This window comes from Lucilia cuprina, chromosome 2 (genome assembly GCF_022045245.1).
Source record: "Lucilia cuprina isolate Lc7/37 chromosome 2, ASM2204524v1, whole genome shotgun sequence".
Classification (NCBI taxonomy): Eukaryota; Metazoa; Arthropoda; class Insecta; order Diptera; family Calliphoridae; genus Lucilia; species Lucilia cuprina.
Genome location: NC_060950.1, coordinates 2,163,388 through 2,175,513, shown reverse-complemented (window position 1 = coordinate 2,175,513; position 12,126 = coordinate 2,163,388). Strand labels below are relative to the sequence as shown.

At 25.5% G+C, this 12,126-nt stretch overlaps 1 protein-coding gene across 2 annotated transcripts in view; it reads right to left on the bottom strand.

Moving 5' to 3' along the window:
- Window positions 1-12,126, bottom strand: part of LOC111688592 — a 73,538-nt gene that overhangs the window by 22,557 nt on the left and 38,855 nt on the right. For both annotated transcript variants that reach the window (XM_023451115.2, XM_023451104.2), the window contains one exon: window positions 2,101-2,179. In XM_023451115.2, coding sequence (XP_023306883.1) covers window positions 2,101-2,103 — 3 coding nt within the window. In that variant the 5' untranslated portion in view covers window positions 2,104-2,179. The remainder of the gene's footprint in view (window positions 1-2,100; window positions 2,180-12,126) is intronic.

Here is a 12,126-nt window from a genome sequence, read left to right as displayed (position 1 = left end):
ATAGTTTTTTTTAACGTAAATTCATGCATTTTGAGGCCAGCATTGTTTATATCTGTATATCCCTGCAGTATGGAATGTAACACCGGAAATGCCAATTATTCCTGTCATAATTAGCTATATGATTACATATTATAACATAAATTTTTTAAGAGAAAATCAGTAGTACATTCGTGACAAATGAACCATTACATATATATAGTAGGAGTATTGAAACAACAAATATGCATAACTACAATGCTGAAAGTATGGGTTTATTGGGTCAACTAAAATAATGACATTATAGAATAATTTGAATAAATGGGTTTGTTGTTTATTTGTATTATACCACAAAAACCAACACAAATACTGACAAAAAATTAAAATTTTAGCAACATGTATAAAATTAGGATGATTTTACAAAAACAAATAAATTGCATGAACATTTCGAATACCTTATTAAACTGGAGATTTTATATTAGTTCATCTATAAAATTCAATTAAAACTACTTCGCAAGTGACTACACAGAAGAAGACGATAAATTATAATGGAATACATGTACAAAGCAAGATTCCTTAGAACTAATATAGAAATACAATTTGCTACCTACCTAATGTATGTGTATATTAGTGCTAAAAATACAAATGCGTAAAGAGAATATCCTGCTTTTGATGTTGTTATGGTTTTGCTTGGGTCACTGTAAATAAGTGCTTTAATATTTCTTCATACTGTCCAAAACACTTAATGATATTATAATAACTACAAGTTGATTTTGGTAATAGGTTGACCCAAATTTTCCATGAGTATCATGGACCATAATTCTGGAGTGTTCAAAATAAACGTATCTTACAGTTTTTTTGAATGTGATATATAATCTGATATATAACATTAATTGTTACTTTAATTGCAACACAAATTTATTTACTTTTAACATGTGTTCATTTATTTGCATTTATTTTAAATATAATACTTATGCAGATACAAATTTATTACTTTAGACAGTCTCATTTGTAACAAAAATGCAACAATAGGAAAAAAAGCGAACTAAAAGTGTTAAAACTATTTAAAACCTTTTGTAACTAAAAAAAGTTTTAATCCATAGTAAAAACATCCCAATAAATTACTGCAGGCGAAACAAATACAGGTGAAGCCATGTAGATATAAAAGTAATTCAACTCTTTTCTACTTATAAACACCACTTAACTCTAAAATACTAAAGGATTCATTGTACTTGTGAAAAATTGAAAAACATGATATAAAGAGAGATAGTAACTAGTTACTGAGGAAGGATACATTGATATATTAAACAAAATTTGATTTAAAAAAAACTATATTTTTTCTTTTAGCATACATATCCTATTAAGTATAATAAATGTTTAAAATTCTTGTCCATTTACTACAATATTAATTTTGTCCTTAATAATATTTGCACTGATTTCGTATTCCTTCCCCAATAGTTGACCTACTTAATTATTCATACTAACATGTATGAGAAAGTTGCAAAAAAGGTATACAAATTCGAAATTCATATTCTCTAGTTGTATTCAGATGCTTAAGTGCGAGAACCATTTTTTTTTTGATATTTTGAAACTACATAAACTTTTATTGTTTTAACTAAAATTTTCCCTTAAGGCATACTTGGGTGTGAATTTTTATGTCTGTCGGTATATTTAAATAAGCTTTTATCCGACTGGATACTGATACAGTAAAATATATATATATTAGTTTGTCTGTTGTATAATTGTAATGGATATTGTTGTTGTTTGAAACTTTTCAAAGTGTGGAGACCTCAGGATGTTATGAATTTATGTATTTTGAATTGTAAATTAAGTAGGAAAGAGTACACACAGACAGACACGCACAAATACAAATATTAAAACTTAGTTTACACTTCGAAAAAAGTGTTACAATTTTTGGTCGAAAGGATTAAACAAAAAGCATACAAAAACTTAAAATTTTGGCAAAATTTATAAAGACATTTTCTCGTTAGTACAACTTAATAAAAAGTATAATTCTTTTAATTTTCTGCTCTTTTCTGCTAAAAGTTTTCAGCAAAAGTGGTATATTAATTATTAAATAAACAACAGATGAACAGTTTCGTAATATTATTACAAAACACTTACCATTTTGCTAGTGTTTAACTTAAGAAGTTTCTGGTTTGTTTTTCTTTTGAAACCCGCAAATAAGGTTTATGCGAAAAATCTGGAAAATAAAAGAAAAGATTATTAACAAAATGTAAAATTGCTGAAGAAAAGGTATTAAATGGAATGCAAAAGTGAATTGTTTTCGTAAATGGAATGCTTCCTTATAACCGTTAAGTTGATATTTGGAATTGGGTATAAATATAATTGACCTATTTACAATCGATGTCGTATCCTTGTAACGTTGTATGTCATAAACATTTTTGAAATAAAATGCTTGTAATGAGCGTTAAATACAAGCTTTAATTGAGACCTTATACAGGGGATCAATTATGGAACGTTTCTCAAAGAATTCGGTAGAAAGATTTTTGCCCATAAGAAACTTTTTCATCATGTTTTCTAGTCAATAATGAGCAATAAAATTATTTTCTAAAGGCGGGCCTTGTATGTACAATAGCGTCAATTGTGGAACGATCCTCGTACAATTTTGTAGAGATGTTTACCCATAATAAACTTGCATATGTTATAATTCATCGCAATACTTATTTTTAAGGCAGTAAAAGCCGTTAAATATATTTTTTGGAGGGGACCTCTTATGATGGGTATGGGAAAATTGTGGACCAATACTCATAGAGAATTTGGCTTATTCTCTTATTTATGTCGAATTTCATCACAATTATCGCATTTTTAACATAGTTAGACGGACTGAGAATTTAATAAGGATCCAGAATATATTTACTTTTGAGGGTATATGACCAATATTGCTATGTGTTATAAATGGAATGACAGAATCAATATACCTCCTATCAATATGGATCATAAATAGCTACTTAGACTTTTTAATTAGATTGAGAAAGTACACAGATCTAGATCAGAGAATTTCGCTATTCTTGTACGACAAATATCTTCGTTTGTTCAGACTCAAACCATTCATTTGCATAAATGTTTAATGAAACAAATTATTATAAATATTCCGCTTAAGTTTTAAAATTAAAAAAAAAAAAAAAACTTAAAAGTTAATAATTTATTTTATTGTTTTCCAAATCGTTTTGCTTCATCATCAGATGTGGACCCACTTGAATTGCATTTTGAAAAAAACCCAAACTATTAATTTTTTACAAAATATTGTTTTAAAGTTTGTTCTTTGTTTATTTATTTCCTAAACGTTTTGTTTTGTTTATCATGACTTTAAAAACATTTTAGAGTTCTTTTGTTTTTTCTTTTATTTTATTGGTAACAAAATACAGGGTGCAATAAAAAAATAATGGACAAATTTTTACAATTAAACAAAATTTTTTAAAATTAATATTTATAACTGGTTTCACATATAAGTTCTTCTCTCAGGGTTATATATGTTTTTTATGATTTGTTTCAAAATAATTGGATACTAATTGAGATTAGTATAGACAAGCAAAATTGAAATTCAACTACACTACGAAATATTAAACTGATTTAAGCTCCTTACAGACGAACGCACATAAATATAGTTTACGTTAGTATAATTTTGTCCATGACTGTTATAGACGCAAATATCCAATAATAACTTTAACATTTGCAACACCCTCTAAACTTTTGTTTATGTTTTGTTATTGTGAAAATTACATTGTATGCATTTTTTGTTTTTGGTGTGCATCCATGACACAATTTAGAAAAACGTAAAAAAATACCAAATAAACATAAAGCTCTATGCAACATTTGTTGAGCTATGCAAAGAATCTAAACAATATAAAGTAAAAATTTCAAGCAGCTGCACTGGTATCTGCTGTTTTCGATTGGCGCGCACTAAACGACACAACTGTCATAAACAAATTCTTTTAAATATTTTTTTTAATTGTGGGTGAAGATTGGTTTGGTTGTTAATTTTAAACAAAAAAAAGTAAATTAAATGTTCTCTCTGCTTATAAACAAATCAATGTGTTTATGTTACAGAAAATCAAAATAATCATTAAAAAGTCTTAAAAATGTTGATCAGCCATTCATTCATTAAACATTAAGCAATCTTAGACACAAGTCCATTAACATTTGGCTCATTTCTTCATTGCGGCCAAATTTATAAACTGTTTGTTTATACATATTGTTTGATTTTGGCGGTTAACGCCACCCATGTGGAGTTTAAGTTTAAATTATTTTATATTTGCATTGTAACTTTGTGTTTTTTTTATTGGTCCATTTGTTTTATATTTTACTGTAGATGCTTTCATAAATCTTCTTTAATGTGGTTTTATTTGCATAACATCACATTTGCTTTGATTTATAATTCAATAATGTGTTTATTAACTGCCAAACTGTAAATAACAATTTGGTTGAAGGAAAAGTTATTAATAATTGTGCAATTTATTTAGTAGAAAATATTTGTTTATTATTTATTTATATTTCACATTATACAGCCATGCCACCAAAGATTAAAAAAGGGTTTCTGTTCAGAGCTGTATTGCGTTAGATGTTTCGATATGATAAAAGCTTTTAAATGCTTACGAATTTGCATGAACATTTTTAATAAAATATTTTCAAAAAAACTAAGTTTATCATAATATCTCATAAATTAAGGGTATGTAACTTCATTTGTTTTAAAGCCGTTTCATTTCAGCTACCCTCGGTCGTTTTCTATTTAAATATACAATTACCTAAAGTCTATTTGTTTATTATACATATTATCCAACTTAATTAAGTTGTCTAATCCCTAAAATATCTTTGGGATATGAAATCTATAATGTCTTTTCCTTTATATAAAATTACTTTTAGATATACATAATATTTATCTCTTGTGCTACTCCAGCTTATCAATAAAATGAAGCTGTTGCCATAAATATAAATCTTGTGTCTTTAACTAAAATTAATTTTTACAAGAGGGGGGAAATCACAAGACAATATTTTATCTCCTAGAATACAAACTTATGTATATATGAAAATTTAACTACAAAAAATTGTGCATATGAAAATATTGTTGTCATAGTAAAATGAGACTAAAATATATATTTATTTTTTTACTAATTATTGTCAAGACAATCTAAAACAATGGAGGTGGGAATAGACAAAATCTATGAGTACACACCATCACCAATCATACCGACACTAAAGATTTTCTATTTCTATCTTTATCTTTTTTTCTGTCATGTTCATATTTTACATGATTATCTAAATCCCCTTGACACTGAAGTAAAACATGACAACGACAAACAAGATTTTGTTGTATCTTTGGTTTTGTATCTGTGTATTTTATAGATGTCTATATAATAATTTTCTACTATAATTAGAAATTATTATTATTTTATTTGTAGGGAACTGAAGTTGAGACTGGGGAAATAAATTTAAATACAAAACAGTAATGACTTAAAAATGCTTTTTTATACTTGTTTAATTTTTCAAATTATTACTAAATACAGAGAAAATTTATTTAAGAATATTTAAGCTATAAATATGAATAACAACAAAAAACACAACTGAAATTTTTTTTAATGTAAAATCAGAATGAAGTTTTGTTTTTGTTTAATTTCAAAATTTTCCACTTGGTTGATTTTAAGAGGAAACTGTACAATAAGGAAGTTCCGCATTTATTTTAAGAGTTTGTGTTGTTTTTCAGTTTTTTTTTGTTATTTTTAATTTATGCAAAATGTTTAAGACAAAAATATGTAGACGTTTATTCATTATATAACTATATATCTGTAAAGACATGTTGTTTATGAAAGATAATTGTTGGCAAATTATGCAAATTTATATAAAAGTAAAAACAATAGAAAAAAGAAGAATTTTTATTTATAAGATACTTAGGCAGTCTAACAGTTTATCTCTTATAGAAATAGAAAGTAACCGGAAAAATGTGTTCATAGAAAAACTATGGCAGGGTTTATCACAATTCAACAATGAGACCATTGTGGGTGATTTCTTAAATTCTGTTATCTTTAAGTAAATTTGGTCTGAAATTTTCTACATTTGACATCAGTTCTTAGTTCTGCTTATTCCAAAAACGTTTCCTAAAATCTCATCTTTAATAAAAAATTCTCACAACAAAATGCAAATTATTTCTGGGTTAAAACTTTTCCTACTCTTGTCTGTAATTAAAACTGCCTCAAAACAATACTCAAATGTAGTCAAGTATGTATCTCATTCACTTTCACATGTTCTAAAAGATAGAAGTAAATACAAGTACCTTTGTATGTACGTACGTAAATACATATGTGGAGTATTCCCATTTCCTTGGGTCTTAATTATGTATCAACTTCTTCTGATCATGAATACGACCTAAAAACCTAAAAGTTATAAATACAGAATCTATCTGAAATAAGTGGCGTGTGTGTGAATGTTTTTTTTTTCAACAAAACCAAAAAGAAGTCTCATTATACAATGAAAAATTGAATCAAAAATATTGCAAAACATAAAAAACACACATACTAGGAGAATATGGAAAAACAGTAACAGTTTATTAGACAAACAAAAAGTAAAAAAAAGTTTCACACATAAACCCCTCAGATAATGGAAAATGTAAGAAAAGCTCAATGAAGTTTCATTTCATAAAATTTTCTTCTACATGATTTATTTTCAGATTGTCTCAGCACTTTTCGAGAACGAAAACAATAATAACAACAATGCGAGAACTACAGACTTAAGAACAGCAGCAGCAACATCTCTGAAGTCTACTTAAGAAAACCATTGTATCTGTATTTGGCCAAAGGGCGTCCCGTCCCTTTTTTGTAGTAATTTTTATGTCTTGCTGTTTCTTGCAACAAAAACAACAACAATTTATTATAATAATAGTTACAACCACAACAATATAAAGAAAACGAAAAAAGGAAGTTTTCTTTGTAACAAAAATATACATACTACATATGTACATATATAGAAATATTTAAATGTGTATATTCGAATATGTAGGTAATGAATACAATTGCCAAGACATTTTGAAATCGTTTAAAACCTAATATAAATATTTAAGTCACTTAATGTAAAAATAATCATTATTGTTATTACAAAAGTTTAAACTTTAAAGTAATGTTGAAATCTATTTACCAAAATGTTTGATGACAAAAATTCTTATTAAGTACAACAATGGAATTTATGTATTTAATTCTTCATATTCTATAAAATGATCAACATACTTTTTTCCAAAAGAGGATTAACAAAATTTTAAAGTCCCATGCTTTATTGCAACATCAAATTTTTGATTTATCTATTTTTTCAGTGATTTATCTATTGATTTTTTCTGTGATTTATCTATTGATTTCAGTGATTTTTATTAATTGTATGTAATATGTATGTATAACCCAACTAAATAAGTATGTACATTGTACATATATGAGATATAATTGATATGATCGTTCCATTTATAGCTATATAGCATGAACACATTTCTTTAAAATTTTTGTTCTTACTAAATTTTTTTTACTAAAAATACTATATTTTACCTTCGTCATTTTGTTTGTAATTTCAATATTATAATTTTTCGACCTTTAAGTATATATATACATATGTATATATTCCGAGTCATTATAGATGGCGAAGAAGATCACAGATATCATAAGGACCCAGAAATTTATTCGAGAAATTTCCTATTAAGGTTTGATTTTTGGTACTTTTTCCTTTCATAAGGAACTTTTTTAGAAATACATAAGAGTAAATCATGTTGGGACTTTTTCGTTCTATTGAACTTATTGAATATTAAACCTAGAATTTGATTTTTAGTAATCCCAACTGCAAAATCGTTTAAAACTCACAAAATAGATTCTAGTATTTTTAATAAAATAATAATTATTATATTTTCCATCTACTTAAAAAAAGTTCAAGCAAAGTTACCTTCTCACATTTGCCGAAAATCACAGTACATATTATTAATTACATTCTCATATTGTACTCAAATACAAAAAAAGTCACATCACAACCAAAGAAAAAAGATGCAACAACATGTCGCGCACATTAATCATGACAGCAGCAAAATCCCATCATATTCATCTAAGAGCAACTGCAACAATAACTATAATACAACAGACAACATCAACAACAATTTCAGACAAAATTGTTGTATTGCATTCAACAACTGTTGAAAACTTTTGAAAAAAATTTCAACAGCCAAAAAATTGTGAACAAACTCAGCAAAGAGTTTATTTTCGTTCAAAACCAACTTGCAGCAGCATCAACATAATTTCAATAAAATAAACCAAAATATTAAATAAAATTTTCTTCACAAAAATATAAAAAAAAATTGTAACACGAGAATACTTCATGACTTTTGGAGTTTAAGAGTTTTTTTATTTTCTTTTTCTGCAGTTTAACATGATGAATTGTTATGAAAGCAGCAATTTGTTGATATTTTTTCATTGTGTCTTTTTTAGCTGATAAATTTAAATAAATATTAAAATTTCTTTTAATGTTTTTTTTGTGGTATGAACACGATTTTATTTAAAAAAGAAATTTAAGAAAATATTTTTCTCGTTCCTTTCTGAAAAGACCAGCTGTATTTTATTTTAAATATTGTGTAACCATATGAAAAGGAATCATAAAAGTCAGTTCAAGTTTCATATTTGTTTCAACATCATTAAACATTTTCAACTTTTTTGTTGTAGAAATTGCAAAGAAGATTATAAATTGATTTAAACATTTTGGAATATATGAAATCATTTGTCATTATTAAGGTTGACAAAGGGTTCGTTTTAGAAAGGGCTAAGCCCTGAAACAACATTTAACAAATATCTTGAAATACTGTTAGGTCTTTTAGCCGCTGCCGTAATAATATCTACAGAATCAGAGCTTAGATATTTCTAAGAAATTTTAACGGTTTATCGATAAAAATTTAATCAAAATTTAAATTTAATACTCTAAAAATAATGTTTAATTATTGTGTAGAATGTAATTAATGAACATGATTTAAATTTTTTATATCCATATTTGATTGGCTTTAAACTTCCAGTTTATTTTATAATTATAATTAAATTTACTATTTAATAATTATTATTTTTTATTTGCAATATTCAAATCTGTCATATACATTTATAATTTATCTGTCAAATGTTGACATAATATTTAATAAATTCATTACAACTAATATATACATACAGACATACAGATATATACATACAGACATAAATGCATATGTATTTAAATTTCGAATATCAGAAATTCATAGAGATAACTATTTTTTAGACATTTTATTTATTTGTTTAGCAACATGTAATGTTTTTGTAAGAATTATTACACACAAAGAAATATATTTTTTTGAAAGATTTAAATTAAAACTTAAATATTTAAAAGATCCTTTCTAATGTTTTTTTAACTTTTAGAGATATTCATCGTAAGTGATTAAAATGAAACAAAACACAATTTTTTTACTTAGAACTCAAATTGGAAATATTGTGAGATACATTTTCAAATTACTTGTCAAATTTGTGCAACAGTCACTAAACTTTCTTCGGGTATTTTGAATGATTATAATATGATTTATCACTTTTATGCTTGAAAAATCTCTAAATAAAAAAAATCAGTTGTAAAACGAAAAAGTACCAGTAAGTCCTCTTTTATGGATGTCTCATTTTATAAGATCTCTCTTACTCCTGGTCCTACATGTTTCATGTTTATAGAAAATTCCAAAAGTGTGTATTAAGGAACGAAAAAGTACCTAAAAGTACCATTATATATGTTTTCATATACTTCGGGTTATACATCAGGCGCGAGGGAACTTTCAAAACTTTTTAAGTAGACGGTTAATATAAATATTTGTTAACTTTACCTATTTCTTCGAGTGTACTTTTATATAAAATCATCCAATAAATATTTCATATTTATTAAAAACAAATTTATTTTGTCCACCACAGCATGAAACCACATATTTTAACTTCTATTTAGAGAAAATTAAAAAAAAAAAAAACGTATATATGGACAACAAACCAAACCAAAAATATATTTTATAATAAATCAAAATATTTTAATTAAATTAAGCATGAAATCATATTTAGTTTTTATATGTTTTACAGATTTTCGACATGTGATTTAATGAATTAGATTTAAAAATTTCACACATTAAATAAGTAGAAGAGGAAAGATACATGACCGTTATTTTATAATTTTATATTTTCTTTAAACAAGAGATTACTTTAAGCTATATTTTATATATACCCTACACTAAGCAGTGGTACACATTTTAGTTTAAGGAAAAAGTTATTATAAAATTTTAAAAAATAAACAAATGTTGAAAATTTGATTTTTTTAAAGTAAATTTTTAATTAAAATTAATTAATAAATTAAGAATTAATCTCTACCATAAATAGAACTCAATTTTTGGTAAAAAGAAATCCAAAGTACATAAAGCTCAACCTAAAGTCTACATTAAATTTTCAACTACTTTTTATTAGACTATGTTTTGTTTTTTTGACACTAACACCTCAAAACATAACACACCCAAAAATTAAAAATAAAGTTTTGATTTTTTGCCGGCATCTTTCTTTTTTTTTCTCTTTTTTCACCTCTGTATTCAATATAATAAAAACTCAAGATGTTTACACAGCAAAACGGAAAAAATTTATTTAAAATTATTTTGGAAAATAAATAGACAGAGACGAGCAGAAGATATAAAATAAACAACTTTAATTAGTTGCATACTTTCACTGAATAGACTTAACTAAAAGAAATATAAACAAACAAACACAAAAACTATTAGATCTGAAAAACTAAAAGTATTTTTTCATAGTTGTGGTTGGACTTTGTTGTGTTGTGTTTAAGTTCATTCATAATAAAATATTTTACAAAACTCAAATTATCATTGAAGCGTATCTTCAGAGATTTTCAGATTTTGTTTTGATTTTTTTTTGTTTGTAAATGTATGAACTTGGTTTCGATTTCATGTTTTACATTTGATAAATATTTATAAACAAACAAAAAAACTTTATTGTCAATAATTTTGTTGTCAAACATTTCGTGCGTTTGTTTTTTTTATTTAGGAGAGACACGAATTATAACAAGTATTACCTAAGCCACATTACTAAGATCAATTTTTAATTTTAAAATCTTAACTTTCTGCATTTCTTTATTAAAACCTAATAATTGAAATAATTCCTGCAACGGAAATTTCAAAATTCTCAATACAAACTGAAATTGAGAATCGATAAGTACTTTTACAAGTTTATAATTTCTGATAACTTTCATTATTCCTAGAAGAAGAATAAGAAAAAGGTTTAATAGAGTTCAATGCTTTTATTACATTATTTAATTGTTTATTACCCTTTTTAAATGGTCTCTAATATCTTCAGTATAAATTGGCCCCCAAAATAATTATTTTTTTTATTTCTTATAAATGTCATTAAACTTTTTTTATAACCATTATTCCCACAATTAAATACTTTTGGGTTTGTCTAATTCTTTTATAAATAAGGTAAACAATAATAATGGTCAAGTTTTATTAGATATGCTGTGATGCTTAAACAGTACCGTAAATAAAACTTTACTTTATCAAAAATATTTCAATGGTCACGACTGTTTTTAACACATAAAAGAGCTATATTCGGCAGTATAGAATAATATTTTGAAAAAAGTTTTTAAGGTGAGTTTTAACGTTAAGATGTTCTCCATCGATTTCCGTAAATTTACCAAAACATATACCAAAAATTTTAGACTTTTCGACAAGATTAAGAGTTTTATAGGTAGTATATTGAAAAATCGGTTTTAAGCTTTCCTTATGTTCGACCTATTTGGCCAATTTCCAATAACAAACATTTCATTACCATATTTTCTACTCTCTGGTTCTCATCGTACCTACACTAACAAAATATACTTCTGAATTATATTTAACGTAGGGTACACAAATCCAATACCTTCAAAAGTTCAAGGGTGTGCAAAATGCTATTAACCCATAAATGCAAAAATGGCTTTCAATGTGAAGTTATAAAAAGAAAACGAAAATTAAAATGTTTTGAAATTTATTACACAAAGAATTTTGATTTCAAAAGATTTAATTTCTTGCAATAAAAGAGAAACCTTGTATGAATACATACATATAAACATACTTATATTTTATATGTATGTACAATA